This window comes from Eptatretus burgeri, chromosome 18, assembly GCF_056783735.1.
Source record: "Eptatretus burgeri isolate ZD-2024b chromosome 18, Ebu_testis_v1, whole genome shotgun sequence".
In the NCBI taxonomy this organism is placed as follows: Eukaryota; Metazoa; Chordata; class Myxini; order Myxiniformes; family Myxinidae; genus Eptatretus; species Eptatretus burgeri.
In genome coordinates this window covers 31,859,167-31,885,985 of record NC_140978.1, presented here as the reverse complement: position 1 = coordinate 31,885,985, position 26,819 = coordinate 31,859,167, and the positions used below count along the sequence as shown (strand labels likewise).

At 42.4% G+C, this 26,819-nt stretch overlaps 2 protein-coding genes across 4 annotated transcripts in view; both read left to right on the top strand.

Moving 5' to 3' along the window:
- Positions 1 to 525: 525 nt before the first annotated feature.
- On the top strand, positions 526 to 10,927 carry LOC147008829 (uncharacterized). 2 transcript variants are annotated; one of them, XM_085863807.1, is made up of 7 exons: positions 526 to 1,491; positions 1,616 to 1,758; positions 1,965 to 2,050; positions 2,768 to 2,838; positions 5,426 to 6,024; positions 9,630 to 9,699; positions 10,118 to 10,927. In XM_085863807.1, exons 1-7 carry the CDS (start codon positions 798 to 800, stop codon positions 10,207 to 10,209), a joined length of 1,755 nt encoding a protein of 584 aa, XP_085719933.1. In that variant the 5' UTR covers positions 526 to 797; the 3' UTR covers positions 10,210 to 10,927. The 2 variants fall into 2 exon arrangements, with proteins under 2 accessions (XP_085719933.1, XP_085719932.1); XM_085863806.1 differs by having other exon boundaries at positions 5,300 to 6,024.
- An 11,863-nt stretch (positions 10,928 to 22,790) lies between these two features.
- LOC147008828 (platelet glycoprotein IX-like) overlaps positions 22,791 to 26,819 on the top strand; it is a 5,979-nt gene continuing 1,950 nt past the window's right edge. Inside the window, exon 1 of one of the 2 annotated variants that reach the window (XM_085863810.1) lies at positions 22,791 to 22,926. The gene's annotated coding sequence lies outside the window, so the exon portion shown is untranslated. Of the gene's footprint in view, positions 22,927 to 26,127; positions 26,255 to 26,819 lie in introns of those variants that run through there. The other variant, XM_085863811.1, reaches the window with a different exon arrangement.

Here is a 26,819-nt window from a genome sequence, read left to right as displayed (position 1 = left end):
AACGTTGCCTAGCAACGACACTGGGCGTCAGGACAACTCTGCCCTTGCAATGTAATTTGAAATGGTTTGCTTTGCAAAAATTAAATTTTTTAAATTATTAGTACTCGCTAATTAAGGTGGAGGTAAATTACAGCGTAAAAATGCACGGAGATCCAATTACAATGTAAAAACTAGAACGCAGTTTGGTAGAGCGCGCGTAGCTCTGCCAGGCTAAACAGTTTAAGTTTTGTATCGTACTGATACGTTGGATCTGGATCCTGATCTTCACCCAAATCGAATCAATTCGTCCTGGTCACACACCCAACCTGTCCACCAAGTTTTGACAGAATCCATCCACAACTTTTTGAGATATCGTGCTTACAGACAGATGGGAGGGAGAAAACACAACCTCCTTCCACATTCGGTGGTGGAGGTGATGAGAAAAAGGATCTCGAGGGGAGAAAAGAAAAAGTGATCCCTTACTCGAAAATTGATAAAAGAAAACACACAAGATATATACATACATATATACATACATGCGATAAATCATGCAAGCATGGTTATGCTAATTTTAATGGGGGCGGGGACTTTGCACAATGACCTCACATCAAGGTGTATCCCTTCTTCGAGGTTTCTGCAGGTATTGGTTTAAACACTACTCTTTCGTGACTTTCTCTTCTTGCCTTGATAATTAATTGTTTAACCGGTCCACGCAACGCCCTCCGTGCCCCCAGGTTCAAATCCCCATGCTCTCTGGCTCCCGTGGCTCTGCTTAAAAAGTTTAAATACAAAGTCCAGGGATCTCTTGATTCTTCTCGATGTTCCTCCATAATTCTGGCTCTGAGGTCGAACCCCAGGACAGATTGCGGGCACGGTGCGCTCCATCCTTCTTGCTTGGTACGCTGCAGCACCGCTTTTTGATGACCCGCGGTGAGCACCCTTTGAGACCTACCGGCTTGGAGCAGTACCTTCATGAGGTGTTTCAGCAGCTGGATGTTGAGGGATGCGGCACCGTGACGGTGGAGGACTTTCGGTCGCTTTGCGTGTTGCTGGGCTTGGTGAGGGAGTACGACTTGACGGGAGCTCCTGGGAGCAGCATACCGGCTATCCTCAGAGACCTTCGGAGCGAGCTTCCGTTCAAGATCTTTTACAAGCGTTTGAAACTTCATCTCGCAGTTCCAGGACAACCCTGCCTCACTGCACCGAGACCATCGCTTATTCGAGACGGACAGGATGAGTATTCCGAACGACCGACGCATCGCTCAACGCTCGCTCCAAGAAAAAGACGCAAAGCTGTCTCTTTCGACCTCAGTGACCGTCACTCTTGCCCACCGTCCTTCCCGAGACCTGGGAAACCGATCCTAAAGCATCATGGATGTGATCGTGGCCCATCGGTTGGACCTTTGGTGGAGGAGAACTCTGCTCTGCAGGACCTTGCGCGAGACATGCGCTCTGCGCTGCTGACGAGCGAAGCACGGCACCTGGCTCTTCTTGTGGTTCTTCATCGCCAAGGTGTGTTTTGGTCCACGTTTACATATTCGACCAAATTCCCGCTCCGTCTCCTTTTTGCTGTCTGCATGTCCCACAGCCGTCCACTAGTTCAGGGTGAGAAAATTTTCATTGCTAATGATTGCAGGTATCTGCATCATACCTAATGGGCAGGTGGGCAGCGAGGTCAAGACCTTACAGACAGGACTATGTCGGATGCTACAGAGGCGTGGAGACGCAGCGCACCGTGCTGTTGCAGCAAGACGAACGTTGCTGCAGGCAGCTGTGGAGGTAATGGGCATATTGGTGGAATGGTCCATGAGGCCATTTCCTCACTATATGATCAAGGTTGATTCTTCAACTACCTTGTAGCAAATGCAGAGAGTTGGGTTTACCCCGGACTTCATGGTTTCTCCAGTCCTGGGATAAATAACCCACTTTCCTTAGGGATGCGATGCAGTGATCAGTGCGTCCAGTGATGGTCCTGCTGTGACTAGGTGCGCAGACTGGAAGATCTGGCTCTGCGATCGGTCCAGCTACAGGAACGGGTGACTCATCTCGAGAGAAAACTGCAGGGTCTTGGGTAAGAACTTGGGTGGAGATTTTTTTCAGGCTAGTTGCCAGTGATCCGACTAAGGAACTCTTCTTGTGCTTCTTTTTCTTCTTAACAGCCACAATTATTCCCAATTTTTTGTGGTGCAAGCCGGTGGAAGCTTGGCCCGACTCTTTCACGAACCGGTTGGTCAGGCTTGACGTTCGACTAAGGTTCGGGCAGGAATTTTAAATTTGTTCATTGCACCGACAGTAGCTCGTCTACTCTTCCTGGAGAACACCGTGGGATCTTTAAACCACCAAGTAATACCGGCAAATGGGACACCCAGCTTAACATCCATTCCGAGGGAAGGATCCACACATTGATGAATCTCCCTGACATGAAACACCGGGATGACGGTTTATAGCTGGATCTGGATTCAAATTCAAGCGAGACATCTTGGGGTGGGTGGGGGCAGTGTGCGTACCTGTCCGCTGTCCTGCGAGCCCACAACGGCCAAATAACAAAAATGTCCCAAAAGGAACACCTTTGGGCTCTATGGCCAAATGTCCCAAAAGGAACACCTTTATATTCAATTTGTCATTCTAAGTCAAGAACCTCCAATTTGCTTCATGAGACCACCTTGAGGAGCTTTTTGGCTAAAACAGTAATGCTAAATGATATTCCATTTTCTCTTGTGTTCTGCGGCTTCCTTGACAAGTGGAAGTAAAAGTGTTTGTAATTTTTTTTTCTCTCCTCGAATCACAGCCTAGGCTCTGAGGGGAGTGATTCTTCAGCGGAAGGTGATGAACTACGTGAGCGTGTGGAGGAACTTCAAGGTTTGTAATCCGACCCACCCAGGGAGTCTCACCATACAACTCTGGGTCGTTGTGGATCTGATTCGCACATCAAAAGCAAATGTATTCGAGTGGAGGAAGTGTGGGATGGGGGTGTGTGAGGGGGGATTTAGGTTAAAATATGTAAGTACTTGTATATAAGATATTCCAATCAAGAAATTAACAGATGTGATCATCAGGATTCGAGGTGTTTGTCTTCATTTTCTGTAGAGCCTTTGGCTGCCGGTTGCATCATTGCTGGGAGCGCGGCTGTGCCGCTGATGCAGTGCCCCCCATTTCCACTAATCTGGTACTCATTTTGCCGACCTGGGAAGGATGACGGGCTGGATCAACCCACCTGGTGATATTTAACGACACAACAAAGGCTCAAACTCAAGACCCTCAGATTTTAAGCGAGCCACCTTAACCGTGAAGCCAACCCCAGGTTATTTGGGGCATTCATCACCAGGAAGAATTTAATTGCTTCTATTTATTTTCTCCAGGGACCAAGGTCAAACACAGGACCTTACCTTTAACATGAGACAAACACAACTGCTGGCATCACATTTGACCTTTAGGGAAGCAATTTACTGGAGCACTCTGGGTGTCGTGATCTCTTCTCCATGACAGTCAACGGGGCAATGAAGGAGAAATCTCCCCCCTCCCCTCATGGGTTGCCAACTCACTACAGGGTTTGTCCATGCTCTTTGTATAAATACTGAACATCAAGAGAGGAAGCTGCACAAACCTTTTTAAAAGTCTTCGGTTATGACTCTTACAGGTTTGAAATGGAACCAACAACCTCAGGCTCAGAGCGGATGCTCGAACAATTCCGCTGAGTGGGGGTCCAATGTTTTGAAGTCGATTTGAAGGTGGTGACCCGTTCTAATTGGGGAAACAAAACTCTACTGGAGTTTTTTGTTCATCCCACTTTCCATTATTACTAAGAGATAAAAACAGCACAGGTGTGGTTCATATATTATTCATTTTTGTGGCATTTGTTTTTGTGACCTCAGAAGGAGTACAGGTGGCCAAACAGTCTGCAATTGACACAGCTTGCTTTGAGCCTCATTAAGTATATGGAAAGCTCAGGTTCTAATGTTGTTACATGGGTGGGAGTGTTTGTTCAAGCGAAATGTGAGATTCCGAAAGGAAACCTTCAGGAGTTGAAGGATGCATTCAGGTGGGATGTAATTAGTCGTTTTGCACATTTTGTGAAGAACTTGGTGATACATAAATACATAAATCAAAAATATGTGGAGCATGATGAGCACTCCTCAGTTCTCTCCATTTCCAGCACCAAAGGATGACCTCCAATATGGAGGCCTTAGCCCGGTGACTCTGTCAAAGACAAAGACTTATGGTCAACATTGGTTAAATATCAAACGGAGCCACCTATCTGGATTTCAGCCTAATTTCCCCTCATCAGGATGGCATACCAAGTAAACATCTAACCAATAATGACCACATTCATCATTTATGTTTTATTTAAAGTCTTTGGTTATGACCCATGGCTGATGCTCACCATTACAGCCAGGAGATACGATATAATGTATATAATTTGTACTGTGCACTCCTCCCATGCAGTTCTAGCAAAGAAAGCTGCATAAAGCAACCATGAAAAGCTGCACAAGGTAAGCCCTTTGCTGTTTCAAATTCTATGTCCGAGTTCCTCTACAGCTGCAAAGGATTCACAAGTAGTACGTGCATGAGAATCCAAATGCGCACACCCCTTAGTTGTCGGACCGGTTTCATCACTTATTGGCAAGTCATCGGCGACAGTGTCGACAGAAACGCGCACCAATCGCGGCTCCCAAGGATGTACCACATGTAATGTCTTACCTTTTGTAGCTTTTCATGGTTGTTTTATTCAGCTTTCTTTAGATGGAAGAGCATGGGAGAAGTCAATTTATTTATAATCCTAACCCCATAAGGTAATTGATTAGGTGAGAGCTGATTGGTTATTCCCTCCAATTACGGTTCAGAGATGTGATTGGGTCTTGTTTTCATATACGGAATATGTAAAATGCGCAAATCTAGCGGAACTTTTGTCCTGACTACACCTAATACTCCCATATGTTCCACACATATTCCCCTTTTCGAAATGATTTTAAATCCCATCTCAGCCCCTAATTCCATTCTCCTTCAACTTCATTTCCCCTTTCTATTTCCACTCCCTCCCCCTACTTCCCTACCTTCCTTTTTTATTTTTTTATTTTCCATCATCCTTTCTCTTCTCATTTTAAGCCCTTCTCGCCTAACTCTTTGTACATCTGTGATATAAGAAATTACATGGTCCCTGGATACCAGGGATGGAGCTTTGCAGTTAGATTCGTTGGAAAATTGAGATTCGTTGGAAAAGGCATACAACATAATGCTGTGATGATTTATTTATTGGTCATTGTACATTATATAATTTTAAAGTGTGTGTATCATGGACTTTGAAACAAAATTGTGCTTTCAGACAATATAAGAAACAATGAAACTGTTGTTGACCAATGCAACATTGGCGTGGGGGGAGAACGAAAAGTCGAAGGATGTCACGTTATCGAACACACAATCATGAATTCTTCAAACGATTCCCATCCAGATAAAGTGGAAGAGTCAAGATGGGACGATGTGAGATTATCTGGTGGCTTGCACAATGAAGCGTCACTTGTGGACGACGATGATCTGGAGGAGACGATACTTGTCGAACTGTCCCAAAGTTTGACTTTTCTTGAAGCACGAAGCTCAAATTCAGCAGCAGACCAACATCAAATGATGCTTTTGAATCTTGATTCTCACCATAAGACCATACCAGAGATAGACCAACGAGTGTACAATAAGGAGGACAGTAATGATGAGTTGACTTCCATATCCAAGTACAAAAGCTGCAACACACGGACACTTGAGGATCTCGATAAGGACCTGAGTTATCGCCCTCATGATTGGAATTCCAAGTGCCAAACGAGCTGGGGAAAGGAGGACCAAAGCCAAGACAATTGCGACTTGGAAGTCCTCCAAGCTGAATTGGCACAGGCTCGAACAAACATTGAGAACCTGAAATGGGAACTATCCCAGACAAAGTCCGAGGCCAGCAAGCTCATGGATGAGTTACAGGAGTTGGAGGCAGAACGGGTGCGACTCTCTTTGCTTGAGGAGAAGATGTTTTACGCTCTGCAGCTGTTGCAGGAAGTCCGACAGCAGGTGAGATCACTTGGTGAATACCGGTGAAATGGGTTGTGTATCTTCGAGGTAGAATGTAATAGTCTTTATGGGAAGTGTTGCAGACTGGTGGGCATGGGGTCAGTGGACTTGTGCACTTGTACCATTGTGTTTGAGTTGCGGTGGTCAACAATGATGTGAGCCTTGCGGCTGTAGAAAAGTCCAAAACGTGTTAACATGCGGAGGGATAACTCATTTTGGAGTGTGCTCTCCTCCATGAGCTAAAACTGAATTGTAATTCCTCACGGAATCGGATCTGACTTTTTTGGAGTGTGCTCTCCTCGATAAAACAACTGCTGCTTGGTGCAATCCCGACAGAAGGACACCACCCCATTGTGTCGCACGTCATTTTTTCAAGATGTGTAAGTCGGTTGTCCCCTTTTGCTTGTGGATGTCAAAGCTTTAATGGCTTTATCATTTCATACGCAGCCAGTGGCTGCTGGTTGCATCATTGCTGGGAGCACGGCTGTGCCGCTGATACAGTTGCCCCCATTTCCAATAAGCTGGTACTCATTTTGCCAACTTCGGAAGAACGACGGGCTGAGTCTCAGGGGGTGTCGATCGCTACTTAAGTGTCGGGGGACATTGCATGCGCAAATTGGGAAGCCAATAGTGATGACTGGGCAAGTCCACCCCCTGCAAATTGTTGATCCTAGGACCGAGATGCTCTTTGATATGGTGCATTCTGAGTATTTAATCCAACCGTTTTTGCCATGTTTCTTGAGAATAATGATTTAACTAATAAAATGGGGCACTTTTTAATTTTTCAGCTTTTTCTTTGTGCCAAAGTTGATTTAATTTTGAGATTTTTCTTTGTGCCAAAGTTTATTATTGCACTCAAAAGCCAGATGTCAACGTGAATTCTTACTTTTATTGTCTATCCTAACTCTTAAATATCTACAAACATCGTATGGTCCATATATAAGCTTGGCAGGTGGCTCCTCAATCTGACTGCCCATTGATTTATCTTTCTTTCCTTCTTCCTTGTACTCTGTAGCCACTGCTAACACAATAAATTTGTTTCGGGAAGTTGTGACGAGGGGGTTGAATAAAAGTGAAAACGACAGACTGGAGAGCATTTGCTCGAGTACCACGATAGCATTGTTTTCGTGGAGACCCCCATGTTGTTGAGCAGTGCCAAGCACTCAGTTCTGTTGGAGTCCTTGTTTGAATGTTTTGAATAAAGCAAGCCACTTGACAAGCAATAGCAATCACTGCTTGCTGGCGTCCTGGTGTTGGTATGACGCAGGCATGATTGGCCGAATGGCCCATCCTGCGTCAGATTTCCTTGTTGAATAGATACAAATCTAAACGTTAATCACCTCCTGCATTAATCCCTTCTGATGTTTATCATTTATCAAGTTGGTTTGAATGGATAAACACCAGATGCATTTTAACGGGGGATTGGGATTAGCTTGTGGTCCGTACTGATGATGATAATGGATGTGGACCGCGGTCCGCCTTTTGAGCACCCTTGGTACTATAATTACACATGTTCATCTCCGATGAATCAATAACTAAACAAACTTTTCTTAACTGAAAATTCTGCTCGGGGCAAGCAACAGAGGCTTTTTTCGAAGATAACTTGAAGCAACACAGCACTGCAGGAGAAATGTCCATCTGTACTGCAGTGGAATGTAAAAAACAACAAACATTTTGCATTTTCCTTGTTTTGATGTGGTTTTGGTAAATAGGTGCGGTGTTGATGTGGTGCAGGCGTGATGAGCCGAATGGCCTCAACCTGCGTCTAACTTCCTTGTGTGTATCGGTACTCACGCACAAGAGATACATTTTCCGCGCATGCACACCATGCAGCGCATGCACAAGCCGATACTGGTCTCTGTTACTAAGCAGTTCCCAACAGGGCAGTTTTGATTGTGGAGATCACAACTCATTTGGGGAAAGCTAATATTGATTTATTCATAATGAGTTGATGCATTTGGGGAATATCCCGTATCTGGGCCTGTGTGGGTTCAGTAAAGAGCAACGCATCTTCTGTTCTACTAGCAGGAATGCCCGACCAGTCCAAGATTGCTTCTAACCTCGAAAACTCCGTCACTTGGGAATTGCCGGGCAAATCCGAGTCCCTTCTTCTCTCATCTCTTCCCATCCCTAATTCCACCCTCCCCCTGCCTCCTCCAACCCCCCTTCCCCTACCTCCCCTGATTAGTGGAGGTTGGCTTTGGGGATTTCCACTCTCTAAGGACATGGACAGTGCAAAAATGCAAGTTATCTCTACAGCTGACATGTATAACTTCCTGCCCCCACCTCCAGGTGGCACGACACGATACACATTTCCAAAGATAATTTTTTGTCGACCTTCTCCCCGAACCCCCATGACTACAGATAAAAACCAAGTAGAGCATGTTCACCATGAGGTCGAACTTGGTCCATGTGCCAACTTTGGTGGCAATTAGCCCCAGTATTTTTGATGTGATTGGTGTTGCACACAGACAGAAAGGCAGAAAATGACATTTACTAATAAGATTCAAGCAAAAAAGTTGGGGGAGGGGTGGACACGTGCCACCAGTCCCCCATCCATCAAAGCCCATAGGCTGTCAACCCACCTGGTGTTTATTTAACGAAACAACAGGGGTTCAAACTCGACCCTAAGATCTTAAGCCAACCACCTTAACCATTAAGCCAACCCCAGCCTTTTTCATGGCTTATCTCGCAACACGAGGGTGTTCAAACATCTACCCCATCTAAATTAATAATTGTTTGCAATTTGTAACCATACTGTTTACAGAGCTCCTGGGAATATCACAACTATTTGGGATTTTTTTCCAGGTAAGAAGCAATCTTGGACTGGTTGCCACTCTGATACGATGCAGGATTTTAGACTGAAGTCGATTTTGGCAGGGATTTTGTAATTTGTTCAGAGTGTTGATGAATGAGCCTGGTGTGGCTCAGTGGCTAGGGCAGTGGCTTGGGATCCTTGGGGTCCTGAGTTCGAGCCCCGCTGGCCGCTGAGTTAGCATCAAGGAGGTTGACTCAGTCTGTCATCCTTCCGTAGGTCGGCAAAATGAGCACCAGTATACTGGTAATTATCCCTGCAGGGTCGAAGGCGACTAAAGGGTTGGCATCAGGAAGAGCATGCGGCTCTAAAACCATTGCCACAAGAAAGGGTACCATGATTGGAGCCCGCAAAAAGCTGACCCCTGCTCAGGGATAAAGGCTTTCAATTGGGGTGATGATGTTCAGAGTGTTGACGAGAACTCGTATGCTCTTTGCGAAAGGTACCACGGGACCTTTAACCACCAGCAATGACGAATTCTGTTTCTGTGCATCTTCTGTCTGAACCTTTTAACGATGGATGTCGCACACACTGATGCCTCATCCTGCATGCGAGACACCAGTGACAGTTAATAGTTGGGTCGAGATTCAAACCCAGGTGGGATAGCTCAGTTGTAAAGACACGTAACTCTAAACTATCCTGCCAGCCCCTTGTTAAGGTCCAGCACAGACTTGACCACCTTACCTTTCTCATCTATAACTGTCATGGCAGCCCCATAATGCTGGAAGAGTAATGAATGTGCACCTGTATGCTCACATGTCACATGTTTTTGTTGTTCCCATCCTTCCAGGATACTGCCTTTCACGAATTTTGTAAGGACTTCAATGATCTGATGAATGTTTCCATAAACAGCTGGGCCGGTAAGTTGTAAGTTGAGAATTCCATTCATCATTTCCTTTGAAATCCATTTTCTGCGTCGCATGAATCCGTTTTTCTCCGTGTCATCCTCAAAACGTTCAGGGCGGTGTTCGCGATGTATTTGGATCACACATGTAAAGTTCTTGGCACTGTGTTGTGGCAGCTCTTTTTAGATTCTCAATGCCATATCAACATGTTTGCTGTTTGTGTAGTAGTTAAAGCCCCTGAGAGCTTGCCTTCTCAATCATGTCCATTCTACGTTTGAGAGATCCTGCATGACAGGTCCATCATAAACGATGACTATTTAACATGAAGAACCAATCTTCTCTGTTGTCCCAAATATACCAGGGTCAAAGTTGACTCCAGTCCATGAAAGCAACCCCTCCCCTCTTCTGCCCTGCCCACCCCCTTGTGCGACAGAACCATGCTGCCAGGCAAGGTTCCTCGATGGTCTTTTGAAGAACCTGCTTTCGGCTCAATCCAAAACTATCACCTCTCTTCATTGCATTTAATAGGACTAGTCATGAGTGAGAAAGACCTCGATTGGGTGAATCTGGTCTTGAAGACTGGTTTTAGTGGTTTGATTCCAGCAGATGAACAAAAATTGTCCAACATGGCAAAAAGGAACCAAGATGATGTCCTGCAGACACACTTGTCATTGATGAACCAAAATATTAATGGATTTTGGACACTTTTTCACTCCTCGTCAGCCCGAACGTCCCTGATTCAATCAAATTTCTAAGGATAAGCAGAGTCGAGCATGGTTAGTACTTGCACGGTAGTCTGAGAGTTGTAAGAGCAATTCATAGCATCCTCTACTGTGGACCATGTGGTTGTTTTCATGAGGATTAGAATCCGACCAAAACTGCCATTCTGGAGCAGTACCGGCAGGTAATGCTGCACCACAGAGCACGCAGTGTGCATATTGGGGGCACAGTCTGGCCTCTCCCATCACAAATTAGATTGCGGAAGATATAAAAAATCTCACGGAATCTTTTGAAAGGTTAGCGATTGTGTGCTAGTAACTCTGGCCAAATACTGTGCCCATAGATTAGGTTTTTTTTTTTTTAAATGGATATGATATGATTATTAATTCAATAGTTAAAAATGCTTTTGAAGTTTTCTTAAGTACATGTGAACAAACATTGTATTAAGTGATTGATCGTGATACTTTCAGCCTGTTTGTTGAAGTCAACCAGTTTCAGCCACTGACCAAAATAAAAGTTAATTAACAAGATTTGCATTCATTGTCTTTTGTTTATTTTTCACATAAAATTTTATCCACATGCTGATTGAACAACTGCTCTTATTGCATTGTTACCCCGCGCACGCGAAGCAAAAAGCGGGGTCAAGCAATGGCTTCACTTCTATCTGTCTGTCTGTCTGTTCATTTACAAACCTCAGTTTATGATAAAGGAATAACTTGAACATGAACCTGCCGTTTAGGTTCTGAATTTAGAACTTTGGTTCTGAATTCGTCCCGATCGCACACGCGCACAAAGGAATGACATACTTGTTTTCCTCTGTCTCACTGCCCAGCAGTCAAACAAAATTGAAACTCATTCTGAACAGGAAACTTACTGGTTCTCAGGACTTCGTAAAGGACACAAACAACAGGCACGAAGAAATCACGTAACATGTTGGATAGGGTGGTGTGATAGCTACTGTGTCAACGGCGGTAACCTTCCGGAATTATAAATTTTTTGTCATACGACCTTCGTAATCTTTATTTTATTTCAATTGAATTATACGAGCAGAGTCCCTGCCCGATGGGTGATCGTGTGCCAAGCATGCAACGTGTTCTTCTGACACATAACTTTATTTGGGCGGTGCATCGGTAAGTGACGACTCTGTCGAGGCAAAAAAAGGTGAATAAAGCAAAAACATACCAACTGCTTATAATTCAAAAAACCTCACTGCACTGGAAAATGTGGGGACAGGAATACTGTCCTGTAAATGGTGGGACTTGTAATACCCTCCCTCACCTGGAGGTGGCGCTACATGATACACATTTACATAGAAAATTTGCGTCCAACCCTCACCCCCAAAGACCACCGGCAAAGATAAAAACAGCTTTATATGTTAATTGGGGTCATGCCGATCCTATACAGCAAGTCTGGATGGAATCTGCCCAGAACTGTAGGAGTCTAAGGAACCTGTTGTCCACATCCAGCCATTTCATCAAGTCCATGACGAATTGCGTGGTATCGCGGATGATCGTCGGGCTTGAGAGCCTTTACAAGTTGAACCTTGTGTCCATGCAGCCTCAAGCGCTTGTGTAGCACCTTGTGCACTGCTGATCGTGGCATCTGCAATTTCCAGGCACACGTGTGTGGATTTCTGAGGATTACGCAAAAAGGATTGGCAGATCATCCATTCCCCATCTTCGGCACTTGTGCTTGCACACACGGACCCTGGCTGCTTTATGGCACTTCCAGACTGCATGGACTTCATATGCCAGTCATGCATCAACAGTCTACTTGGTGGTGTCCTTTGGTATTCCTTTCGAAAATGACGTTGCACTTGAACATCCGATTTCGTTTCGATGAACGATGTTTTGCATTGCGCCTTTTCCTGTGGTGTCGTCATTTTCCGTTTTGGGGTTTCTCAATCACCTGAAGTCACCTGGAATACAAAGACTATCTGCTGTAATAAACTTTTTGAGTTGCTCAACAATGTGGAGAACACTGCTTCAAATTATAATATGGAATAGGCAAAGCCGAGACGTGAACGTATAATTCTTCTTACATTCGCTTCTGACTTTACCTTTACCTCAACATTACCTTCACAACAACAACTACACCGCCTAGAACAGGATCTCATCTAAAAAAAAATTAATATTACCTCAACATTATACCTCAACATTACCTTCACAACAACAACTACACCGCCTGGAACAGGATCTCATCTGAAAAAAATAAATATTACCTCAACATTACCTTCATAACGACAACACCACTGAAAACAGGATCTCATCTGAAAAAAAAAAATCATCAACATTACCTTCACAATGACAACTACACCGCCCAGAACAGGATCTCATATAAAAAAATAAATATTACCTCAACATTACCTTCACAACAACAACGACACCGCCTGGAACAGGAGCTCATCTGAAAAAAATATATATAACCTCAACATTACCATCACAACGCCAACTACACCGCCTCGAACAGAATCTCATCGAAAAAAAAAATATTACCTCAACATTATACTTCAACATTACCTTCACAACAACTACACCACCTGGAACAGGATCTCATCTGCAAAAACAAATATTACCTCAACATTACATTCACAACAACTACACTGCCTAGAACAGGATCTCATCTAAAAAAATTAATATTACCTCAACATTATACCTCAACATTTCCTTCACACCAACAACTACACCGCCTAGAACAGGATCTCATTTGAGAAAATAAATATTACCTCAACATTACCATCACAGCGACAACTACACCGCCGAGAACAGGATCTCATCTGAGAAAATAAATATTACCTCAACATTACCGTCACAGCGACAACTACACCGCCTAGAACAGGATCTCTTCTGAGAAAATAAATATTACCTCAACATTACCGTCACAGCGACAACTACACCGCCGAGAACAGGATCTCATCTAAAAAAATTAATATTACCTCAACATTACCTTCACACCAACAACTACACTGCCTAGAACAGGATCTCATCTAAAAAAATTAATATTACCTCAACATTACCTTCACAACGACAACTACACCGCTGAGAACAGGATCTAATCTAAAAAAATAAATACCAGAAGCGAACGTAGTATTCTTCTTACATTCGCTTCTGACTTTACCTATAACTTGTTCACAACTGTATACGCAATTTCCGGTTACTTCGGCCTGGATTCGGGATCAGCGATCAAATTACGTAAATCACGATTAAAAATTATTTTTTGATGATGCGGAGATATCTTTATTAAAATCAGTGGAGGAAATATAGACCATGTCTGATATTTGGGTCTTTCATGTCTCCGACGATGCCTTTATCTCCCGGCATGCATCATTCCCCAGGACAAAAACCGGAAACAAAATAAAACCAGAAGCAAAAGGGTCATAGCCAACGACACAGATTCCAAATTGCCAGGGTATTGTTTTGTTGTTGTTGTTGTTGTTGTTGTTGTTGTTGTTGTTTCCTATTCTCTCATGTGCACGCGTTAAGTACGAAGTTCACTGCATTCGCTATTACCCCATTTGGAAGTTCGGTTTATTCTGTAATGTTAAGGTTTCACATGATCACCTTTTATACTTGAGCAGTGTGTGGGGTAAAGCTTGGTGTTGGCTTAGTGGTTAGGGTGGCGGCTTGGGATCCAAAAGGTCCTGAGTTCAAGCCCCGTTGGGCCACTGAATTAATACACCAGGAGGTTGACTCAGCCTGTCATCCTTCCCAGGTCGGCAAAATGAGTACCAGTGTACTGGTAAGGGGGGACACTGCATCAGTGGCAGAGCCATGTTCCAACCAATGATGCAACCAGCAGCCACAGGCTGCACTCGATAGAGAGAGTGTGTGGGGTAAGGTGTTCTATGAACTCTCTAGTCTATTTCTATGTTTGGTCATGGACTTTGTGATGAACCATCTGGACATTACTTTGATGTTTGACCTCTTGAATGTGCCAGTGAATTTTTAAAATGGACAAGTGCTTGATTGTGTTTTTCATTGTTATTATGATCCCAGTGTAGAGGTTTTATACTTTTGATTGGTGACTATTCGGGGTGGGGGAGGGTAGTTTGGTAGGCCTCACTTTAAACATCATCACTACAGAACACGAGAAAGAAACAGTTCTTGTACATGGGTGAGGATTGGTGTTTTGCAGGCAGGGCGTTACATCAATATGTGTGCCGTCCCTCGGTTGGACATTAATCTGGGGATCCCATCTGCTATTAGTTGGTGGATGTTAAAGATCCCCACATGTTCTCCTTCACAAAGAGAAGGTTCGTAGTTCCCAGCAGCATGAACAAATGAAAAATTCATGCTAATATCAGCTCCATTCAAACACCAGGCCTGACAAACAGGTTTGGGAAACACTTGGGCCCTAAAGGCTTTCCCCTGATAACCCCACAATAAGATAGGAATCATTGGGACCATTAAAATTTTGCTCCCTTTCATTCTACTTTTGCTCTTCCATGAGCCTCGGTCATGGACTCTTCCAATGTCGAGATGGCACCGATACTTCATCATTAATAAAAAAAAGACGGAAGGGATGGTTTCGCACGATAATTTCTTGTGACCATCCCTACCTTGTTTACATACTTTTGGCACGCCGTACCGGCATCCTTTTTCCATTTTTACCTGCGCCACCAAAGGTGGACGGATTTGGACGACATTTGGTGGAGGAGTTCGTTAGGTGACTTGAACAAGCTCATTAAATGTTAGTTCAGGTTCGAATCTAGATCCGGCCTATCAGTGGGATACAAAACGTAAACTCAGCCTGGCAGCGGTATGCGCTCTACCCAGTGCCCTTGTAGTTTTAAATTATTTGTATTACTTGTAAATCGTAGCAGTAGTCCGAGTCATTGAGTATTTCGGTGTCATTTAGAGTTTGGGATTGTTTGGTAATTATCCCCACGCATGTTTTGTTTTGTTTTTATACAGGGGGATATTGTAATTAACTCCATCTGTCTGTCCTTCCGTTCATCCGTCACACTATCTCCTCTTAAACAGTTAGGCATAAGTTCACCAAACTTGGTAGTTATGATCACCACATGGCAAGAATGTGCAAGAGCAGTATGATGTTGGCCCAATCTGGGCACGTGCCCCCCCTGGGGCACGATCAAAAGGCCAAAAAATACCCCAAAAATGAAATTATGGTCACATTTTAAAATATTATTAATGAAACTGTATGTGCAATCAACATTGGGGGACGCATGAAATATGTAACGATTTTTGGATGTGACCCCCCAGTTTATGTACCAGGGGATGGGGACTTTGGGTCACAGGGCTGAAAATGGAAGATTTATTTCAACTCAAAATTACCTGCTCCGGTATGAACAGTTTAACATTTGATGTTGGGTCATTCTTGGTGGAACCATTTGCCATCTTTCAACTTTGCTTTAGATGATGGGAAGTGTGAGGATTTTTTTTTCATGCCATGAACAAACTTTGGTACATCACGGGTGTTAAAGGTTGTGGTCAAGTTTCATCAAAATTGTGTGTGGTTTCGGAGAAGACCTCCTTATCCCCAGATTTGTTTTAGCTCACCTGGAACATAGTTCTGGGGAGCTTATGGGATGGCATGTCATCTATCCGTCAGTCTGTCCACAAATACTTGCTACTTCTTTTCTGAAACTACACGTACGATTTCGATGAAACCTTGCCACAACGTTCATCACCGTGTACGTACTTAAGGTTCTACATGGCATTAAAAAAATCTGGGTCTCAGGAGGTCATGTTTTTTACCTGTCTGTGTGTTTGTTTGTTTTTTTTGTTTTGTGGTGGTTTGATTTTGTGATGACTTGTTCTGTGGTTTGTGCTTATTTTTTCCACCTAGTAGTTGTCAAGTATTATCTCAGTAATTGTACATTGAACATTATCAGCTTTTGTTTGGTAGTGCATTGGTAGATTCATTCCCCCTCTGTTTGTGCGTTTATTCATGCAAACTTTCCGTAAAACTCCACAACTGTAACCTTGTTTAGAATATAGCTGAAATGGCAGTGTAAGATGAAATGGACAACACATTTGACATGCAAGACCTTTTGTTTATCCCGTTGAGCAATGTAGTTTTGTTGTGTTGTTGAATTCTGAACTGGGCAGCTGCTAAATCAGCACCACAAAGCAGGAAGTAGAGGAATTTTGAAGGTTATTGAGATTTTTGCTTCCCCAAAATAAACCTGTCCCTGCTGATGAGAAACCACAAATAAAAAAGTAGAAATGACAGGCTTTTTAATGCAAAGTTCTGCAATAAATAGTTCTTCACAATTCCTCTCTCAAACTATAATCCGTGCGAATTTTAATAACAAAATCTGCTCACGTGGGTTGCCGTGCCACGTTGACAAACCATATTGGACACTTCAGCCGGTGTCACTTAAAGGGTTTATCCTTTGGCTGTGACACATTTCGGGCAAACGATGCTTAATGTCTAAATATTTATTGAGTAGTGATGCTTAATGAAGATATATATATTGAGGTATTTTGCATTACACTGCATTTGTTTAATGTCAAAACAACTGGAGTTACAAATTATTGGAATTATATATTTATTATTTATTATATTTGGTTAAACCTGATTATGACTGAACTTGTATATTGAGGTATTTTTGTTATATGTGTATGTGTGTGTCTATATATCTATATATATATATATATATATATATATATATATATATATATATATATATATATATATATATATATATATATATACATATATACACACACACAGGGTGAGTCAGAAGGAGCGCCCGATTTCTATCAGTTGATTGTTTGCCATTTGTATTACAGTGTACAAGAAGGTAGAAATAAATGAATGACATGTTTATCTAACCATTTATTCAAGAAAAAATTATTACAGAACTGTACCAAGTTGTTTTACTTGCAATTTTCAGAGTGCCCTCCCTCATGATCGATGCACAATTGCAGCCGAGCAGGCACAGAGCGGCACACACGTCTGCAGAGTTCGATATGGATTTCCTCAAACTTTGCAGTGATTTGAGCCTTGATTCCTGAATGGTACGAGGCTTTTCACGATAAACAAGGTCTTTCTTGAGCCCCCAAAGAAAGAAATCTGGAGGTGTAAGGTCTGGGGAGCGTGCCGGCCACTCGATCGGACCGCGGCGGCCGATCCACTCTCTGGGAAAGTTTTCATCAAGCCACTGACGAACATAACGCCCATAATGAGGTGGAGCTCCATCATGCTGGAAATAACAGTCCTGATCTTGTACCCTGGGCCGAAAGAAGGTTTGCAGCATATCCAGGTAAATTTCTGCAGTGACAGATCCCTCAAAGAAAAAGGGTCCAATTATCCCGAATGGAGATATGGCTGCCCAAACTGTCACTCCAGGTAAATTTACCTCCTTCTCAACTGTCACTCTTGGGTTATTCGCAGCCCAGTCGACACAATTGTGTTTCTGTTAATTGTGCCATTAAGCTCAATTTAGTGCAAATTCGGTAACTTTCCAAACTCACAGCAATAACCTGCAAAACAAAATCAAAAATAAATAAATTACGAAAATTAATAATCTGCAAGACAATTATTAACAACACGACTTCCCAGAAAGAATCTGACAGCTGAAAAAAACAGAAATTGGGCGCTACTTTTGACTCACCCTGTAAAGATATATTGTTACGGGGCCGGGCGTTGGCCACGAGCACGACCGCTAGATGGAGCTGCAGAGTCGGCTCGACCGATCGCCCGGAATTCAGATCGTACCTTTTCGGAAAACTCTGGAAAAGTATGGGTCCCTAATTGGACCGAAGTTCGCCAATAGACAGACCACGTGGGGTAGGGTCGATTGCCAATTTCAATTTACCTAAATACCCATGTGGTCCAAACTACTGGGGAAATTCACCCTCGACGATGCTCGTACGGAACGAGCCGCTTAGCGTACTCGTTCTGTGTGCGATCCGAGTGGTTTGATCACCGAGATGCATCGGTCCAAAATATCCCGTGACAACGGCAACGGCCTGGCCAATTTTCCAACACGCAGCACGCGAAGCCAATGAAGGAATAGACATGAACGAGCTGAAACATTTCACAAATGGGGATGTTTATTTACAATGGGGGAGGGGGGGATGAGGGGAGCACATAAGGGCAGAGTTAAACCTAATATTAATAAGTGCACGTATATACAGGCAAAAAGCACTTATACCATTCACTACTTATATGACTGGCGCCACAAACACACATACGCACACACCCAAATAATCAGATCAAATGGTCTTTATTGAGGCCTAACTTGGACCTATCCTCCTTGTGCGGTCTTCAAGGACCAGGTCCTCGGGGCAGAACCGGACCCCCAGCATGATCCGGTTGATCCAGGCAAACAAAGTCGGCAGGCCGAAGGCTGGTGGGAGAAGACCCTCCGTGGCACCGACCACTCCGTGTGCAGATGCCCTTTGAACTCAATCGCCCTGCGCGCAGATGTTCACACTTCCCGCCACCACCAGAACCAGAACCCGTGCGTGCACTTTCTGCCAGGACCCGAACAATGACGAATGCGCAGACCGAGCCAGACCCAGAATAACTGAACAGGCAGACCGTGCCAGTAATTGTATCCCCCTCTTCAGAGAGGGGGGGGCTCCTCCTCACGACCCTCCCTCTCTCACTGGCTGGTTTTGGCATGCAAAATCGCTCTTCATCTCTCTTCCTGGCTAAAACGGGTGGCAATCTCCTTGATTGGCCCGGGGGCGTAGTGACGTCACTAGCCCTTTCCTCCTGTCACGGGATATGATTGGCTGGGTGACGGTCACCCCACTCGTTGCACGCCGATTGGTCGAGGGCCGCCGTGCGGCTCCTCCTTGAACTCCGCCCACCATGAGGTCGGCCAGATTGAGGCGAAGGAAGCGAAGTGAAGGTGAGGGTGTAGCGGTGTGATCGGCGTTGATGTTGGTTGTGAAATAGATGAAAATAAAACCTGACTATTAAAATAACTCCACAGCACAGGAACATTTTATTACCCATTAGACTAGGGTTGGGACCCTAACTGGCAACATGTACTTACCGATATAACTGATCTATAGGACCTGTATGTTGTGTGCTCATGGCTTCCAGATTCGCAACAATATATATATATATATATATATATATATATATATATATATATATATATATATATATATATATATATATATATATATATATATATATATATATATACAAGCGATACCCGTGCACATGCACGGGACGCACCAAGTAGTAAGACTCTGTTGCGAGCGTTGTTACGTAATTGATCATTTCCCAGAATAATCGATGTTGGTTAATAACCTCGTTTATAGCAGTACAACATAATATAACTAGTAGCAGACGACAGACCGTACACGGGGAATGACAAAATACGCATTGTGCAAAATGCAAGTGGTACTATGGAACGCCAATACTTCCCAAACATTCTCGGCATGTCCGCTAAGTTGCACAGCAGTTTTATAGGGATCGTGTGACGGTAAGCCGAGTTTTTAGTATGCAAGCTTGGTATTATAATAGAGATATGTATATATATATATATATATATATATATATATATATATATATATATATATATATATATATATATATATATATATATATATATATATATATATATATATATATATACACCTATACATATAGGGTGTCCCAAAAAATGTACTCACTCTTTAAATGATAATAAATGCGTTGTTTATTGACTTAGAAACAAGATTAATGGTTAAATGTATAAATGGATAAATGCATGTTTACAAATGTTCAAACTGACGACCATCACGTTCCAAACACAGCCGATAACGCGGACCAATGGATTCAACAGAATTACGAATCATTTCATTTGGAACTGCAAGACATTGTCTTTCAATTTCCTCTTTCAGCTCATCGACTGTTGCTGGTTTTGAACCGTAAACCTTATCTTTGAGATATCGCCATAAAAGAAGTCCATTGGAGTGAGGTCTGTGGAACGCGCAGGGAATTCAACACTACCTCTTCGCCCAATTCATCTGTTTGGAAAAGTTGCTTCGAGATAGGCCCTTACATCACGGTGGTAGTGGGGATGTGCTCCATCTTGCTGAAAGTAAATCTCTTTGTCACCAAATATCTCTTTGACACGTGGACCAATGGATTCCTGCAGCAAATTTAAGTATACATCCCCAGTGACAGTTTGGTCAAAAAATAATGGCCCGAGGATGCCGAATGCTGATATCCCACACCACACAGTAACCCCTGGTAAGTTTAAATGGTGTTCCATTGTAACATGCGGATTTTCAGGAGCCCAGTAGGTGCAATTGTGTCGGTTAATTGAGCCATTTAACTTGAAGCAGGCCTCATCAATCCAAACAATTTCGGATGGAAATGCTGCATCTTCTTCGCATTTGCCCAGGTACCACTCACAAAATTCAGCTCTCCGGTCAGGATCGTCTTCATTTTGAGCATGGATTAATTTTGGAATGTAACTTTTCCAATTAATTCGCTTCAAAATGCGATGGGCGCTTGATTTTGGGATTCCTGTCTCACGAGCCATTTGTCGTACAGATTTCCGTGGGGATTGGTGGAGGGTTTCCAGCAATTGATTTTCCTTTGCGGGGGTGGTTGATGACCGTGATCTTCCTTGAACGCTCCTTGTGGACGTCATGCACTGTTCCATCTGTTTCAAACTTATCTCGGATGTGAGCAATGGTGCGTCGCGTTGGTGGATTTTTGTGAAAATGTCTTCTGAATTGTCTTTGCACTTCCATGATGTTTTCGTGCTTCCAGTAGCACTTTATGATAAATTTTCTTTCTTCAACTCCTAGTCGTACTTCTGCCATTATTAGAGTCAATTTGATCTGAAAAGAAATGAAAAATTCAATGAGTTATGAGGAGCCAAAATGTGAGTACATTTTTTTTGGACATCCTGTATATATATATATATATATATATATATATATATATATATATATATATATATATATATATATATATATATATATATATATATATATATATATATATATATATATATATATATATATATATATATATATATATATATACACCTATATACACCTATATATATATATATATATATATATATATATATATATATATATATATATATATATATATATATACACACACCCATGTATACCCACACATGTATACACACACATATAATACACACATCAGACACACCTCCTGACTGTTATGGTGAGCATCGCCATGGATTATGTCTCGCATAGTAAAACCACATAATCCACAAAGAACAACCATCTGCCTGCCACCCAAACGATTGTTCCTGCTAATGCAAACCATTCAACCAGAAGGCATGTGATGTGATCGGTGTGTAAATCGAAACATGTGGAGTGTGAAGAGCACTCCCTCTATCTGCATTGGACATAGTCCTTCGTCGAAAAATTTGACAAAAATTGGACAGTGGACATAGAAAAAGCCTTCAACAATGCAGAAACAATTGGCATTGTTCAAGCTCCACATCACTCCCCCAGACATCACGTGAATGTCAACTCTGTTCCAGACACTATATTAAGTGATGTATGCAATGTTTGAGCAGTGACCCTGGAAACATCACTAAAATAAAGGTGTGATCAAGATCGAAAGAGGTTTCACACGGGGAGACACAATCTCACCAAGATTGGTCACTGGGTCCCTCGGAGTAGTGTTCCAAACAGATAAATTGGGTAAATGGGGGGATTATTGTTAATGATAACAACACGAAACCATCTGTAATTCATATATGACATTGTTTTCATTTCAAACAATAGTGGAGAGCTGAAAATCATGATGTAAGATCTGAGATTGGACGAGAAATGAATATGATGGACAACATTAAAGTACAATCCTTATGCAATGAAGGTAGAGATTGAAATGGATTTTCCAAATTTGAGAAGCCAGCAATTACATTCACTGAGAACAACCCATAACGAATGGATGTGGGTAAGGGTAGCTTTGAAGAAGTGAAGACACCTACGAGAGCAGGATGAGCATCATTTGGAGAATTTAATAACGTTATGAAAAGAAAAAACTGCTCTTGTGTTTGAAAAAGAAAGCTTACAATCAGTGCCCTCTCACAATGATCCAGGTCAATCCAAATAATTACTGATGTTGTAAATGAAGGTGTTTATTTATTTATTATGTTATTTATTTAGTCCTGAAAATTACTGGTTCTGCATTCAGGTATTTATTTATTATATTATATTTATTTATTTGATTCCAATGATTGTTGGAGATATATATATATATATATATATATATATATATATATATATATATATATATATATATATATATATATATATATATATATATATATATATATGTACCGACGGAGAAATGAACGACTTGCAAAATGCAGAAATCAAACTTTGTGCACATCTCAATAAAAATCCGAATATAGAGCCTCTCGCCTCGGTGGTGCAGATGATGCTGACACCACACCCCGCCCCAAGCACATGATTCACTCTGCTCCACGCCTCCTGAGCACGTGACTAACACTCCTTCAAACCCGCTGGTTGCAATATTGTAACGGAGAGACGAACGTTTCAGAAGTTTGGGAACTGCTTGTGTCGTGACACGTCCAGTTTGGAGGTAAATGGGGAGACAAAATTTTTTTTATACGCAGATAAGTTTAACACTCATGAGATTTTGCGCAGCAGTTCACGTTGATCGGAGCGAGGACTTGAGATAACTCTTGGGAATGTGTAATCATCATCATTTAACACTTTTCTAATGAGCTAATATCTCTCCAATTTGGCATAATCTGTGGTGTAATAATCTGCATTGTTGTTATAAATAATTATATTTGTCTGTTATTGTTATATTTATTTATTTTTACATTTAATGAATAATTAAAATATTGGGACTGCATAACAAGGGGCCATTTTGGAAGGTTTGACACAGAGGTGGTTATGGATGTGGGTGGGCGAGTGTCAACACGCAGTGCAGTGCCCGGTATCTATCGGTAAAGCTGACAGGGTTGTAGGTTGTATTCATAGGGGATAAACTATAAATCAAAACAGGTGGTGTCATAAGACTCTATAAGATTTTAGTGAGGGCCTCATCTCGAATATTGTGTGCGGTTTTGGTCACCACATCTCTGGAAGGACATAGCTGCCGAGAGAGAGGGTTCAGCGTCGGGCAACTTGATTGATTCTTGGCCAAGCCGGACTGAGCTATGAGGAGGGACTTAAGGAGACGGGGCTTTATACATGAGAAAGGAGGTGGTTACGAGGGTATATGATAGAAATGTTAAAGATAATAAAGTGTAGAGACAAAATAAGTACAGACGAGTTTTTCAGTATAATGGACACCGACAGGATCATGGGCCATAGTTTCAAAGTAAGGAAGAAGTGAGTTGGGACGGTAGTAACATGGAGGTCCATCTCTCTGACAGTAGTTAATGCATGGAATCGTCAGTCTCCCTGCAAAGGTCGTGACATCGGAAACAGTAGATCGTTTTGAAATTGAGTTGCATTGGCATGTAGGAGTAGTGGGGATATGGAGGTATACTTCGATATTCTCACGATTGCGCAGGTCTGATGGTCCGACTGGCATCCTTCTGTTTTGAAGATCTCTGTACTGTATAGCCTTGTATTACTGTTATTATTTAAAAATAAATAACTGTTATTATTAATGTTATTTTACAAGCAACAGGAATTTCCTGCAGAAAATTATCCCAACAGGAAAATGGGTTTGCATTGTAATCCAGCTGTAAACTGTCACCCTGGTGTTCCACTCATCAGGGTGAGGCATCAATGTGTGCGAGTCGTCCAATGGAGAGACGTTAAGCCTGAGGACCAATCTGCTCGCACGACTCGTTAGTGAACTTTACACATCCCTCGGTGTCCTTCATACAGTCAGATAGTTATTGCCGGCACGCTGAACAAACTATAAATTCCTACAGTACCAACAGTTTAACGGCAAACTTGTCCAGCGTGAAGGAATTGGTCCAAAAACGTTTCATGGCCAAACCCACAATGTGGGAATAATTGTGCCCATTGGAGGGAGAAGAAGATGGATAAGATGAAGAAGAAGATATAATTAATGGGTTGTTTAATTAATTATTTATATAGCTGTGTTAACCTTTAAATTTGCTTTGTTCAATTCTCTCCCTCGCCCTACTTCTCCCTCTCATCCCCTAAAGGATTTTACCTCCGCCACCAAAGGTGAAGGAGATTATGTTTTCACCCCTTTCTGTCTGTTTGTCTGTTTATTATTTTCCGGAATCCTTCGGATTTCGGCAATTATGTTGGTCGGTTGTGTGTGTCATTCTGTGTCTGTCTGTCTGTCTGTTTGTTTGTGTGTTTGTTTACCCTGCAGCAGCCACACCATTTCAGCGATCATGACCAAACTAGGTACAGATGTCAGCCATGGACCAACTTAGACACTTGTCATTTTTGGTGAATCTAGGTCAAAGGTCAAGGTCAAGGTCACCGAAAAACCGAAATTCTTATTTTCGCAATAATGTCCGCTAAAATGGTCGTATCGACTTTAAACCAAATCCAAAATGTGCATCTTCCAATTCTGCATCCAACCATATATCTCATTGGGGTGTCACAGCAACACCCTTCTTAGCGGTCGGGGGTCGAATGTCACGAGGGTCGGGTCAAAACTTTCAAATTGCGATAAAAACGCCATTTCAAGTCCGATTGACTTCCGAGTGATGATCATGACCAAACTAAGTGCTATAACTCATTAAACAGGAGCACTATCAACTTATAAGAACCAAATTGATTTCCAGGTTTTTGTTTTTTCAGAGATCATGGAGATATGACAAAGTTATTCCAGCAATTCCTTGCTCAACGAGCAATTTCATTTGTTTGTTTGTGTGCAGGATATCTCAAAAAGTTGTGGATGGATCCTGATGAAATTTTGTGGACAGGTTGGGTGTGTGACATGGACGAACTCATTAGATTTGGGTGAAGATATGCATCCGGATCTGGATACGAGAATTATTTAATTTTTTAAGTGATTCTTCACCATTGAGAGATTGGGCCAAAAACGACATACAGTATAGCACAATATCTCAAAAATGTATTGGGCCCGATATGTTCTCATGGATCAGGCATTACATAGTGCCGGTATGTGCTCTACCGAGTTCCCGTCTCGTCTTGACATGCAATTATCATCAAGTTGGATAATGTAACTAAATGGAGGGCCAAAGGGGCCATTTGTGTAATAGTTTGGAAAATCTGTTTCTATGCATAGTAGTTGAATGTTGTCTGTCCGTCGGCCTCACCTCAAAACACAGTAATGTTTGTCAAAGAAAAAAAAAGATCAAGTAAAAGTTCCTTCAAATTAATTATTCGAAAGGTACTTATAATTTTTTTCAATGACACCAAAAAAAAAAACATTGAACCTGGGTGGTGTATCGGCAACAGACTGCTGCCTCGATCGCTCTTGGATTTTTTTTTTATTTTTTTTTTTTTGCTGTTAATTAATATATAACCTCCCATTTTTGAGCTCTTTCAAGCAGAATAAGAATTAAAGTTTCCTTTTCTTATTTGTTTTGTAAATACTATGGTAATACCATGGTATTTTTTCCCATGAGCTTCAGCTTGTGCTTTCATGATATTAAGATGAGAGTGAGAGCGTACTACGTATGTAAGAATTGTACTCACAAACTTTTTTGGAGGAATAATGTTTTATTTTAATCCGGTGTGATTTTTTTTGTGTGTATGTACATCATCGAGGCTCATGGAAGAGCGAGAGCAGAATGGAAGGGAACACATTTGAAAAGGGGGCAACACCACCAGCAGAGTAGAAGTGAGAGTGAGGTCAAGGGGAGGAGGAAAAGGGAACATGGTGGTGAAGAAGCCACACACAAGTAGAATGAAACACAGCAAGAAGAGGAAGAGGAAAGAGGGGATGAAACAGAAAAGAAACAAAGCAACCGACAACTAACAAACGAAAAGAGGTGAGAGAGGGATATATCTCAAAAGCCTTGATAAAGGGAGTGTTTGGGAATTGGGTCATTTGGGGGTAGAAGAGATAATCAGTATCGATTGGGTGGTGGTGAGCAGCTCACAGCTGTCTTGAAGTTTCCCTGTAGGAAGCAATAGCCGAGAGGATTGCACACACACCTCCAATCTGTCTATCCTACGTTTGAATCTCGACCCAGCTATAGACCGTCTTTACAAGGTGAGGCAGACATGTTTGCACCATCCATCAAACTGGTTATCCCATCTGGCAACATTAGTTGGTGAACGTTCGATCTCGTGTTGTCCTTCGTGAAGAGGTGGCGACCTGTCACCAACAACCTGAACACATTCCAAATTCCTTCCTGGAATACTAGGTTGCAAGAGGTCCTGTCCTGTCACTGACAACCTGAACAAATTCCAAATTCCTTCCTGGAATACTAGGTTGCAAGAGGTCCTGTCCTGTCACTGACAACCTGAACAAATTCCAAATTCCTTCCTGGAATACTAGGTTGCAAGAGGTCCTGTCTTGACACCAGGTGATTCTGCTTGCTATGTCAGAGT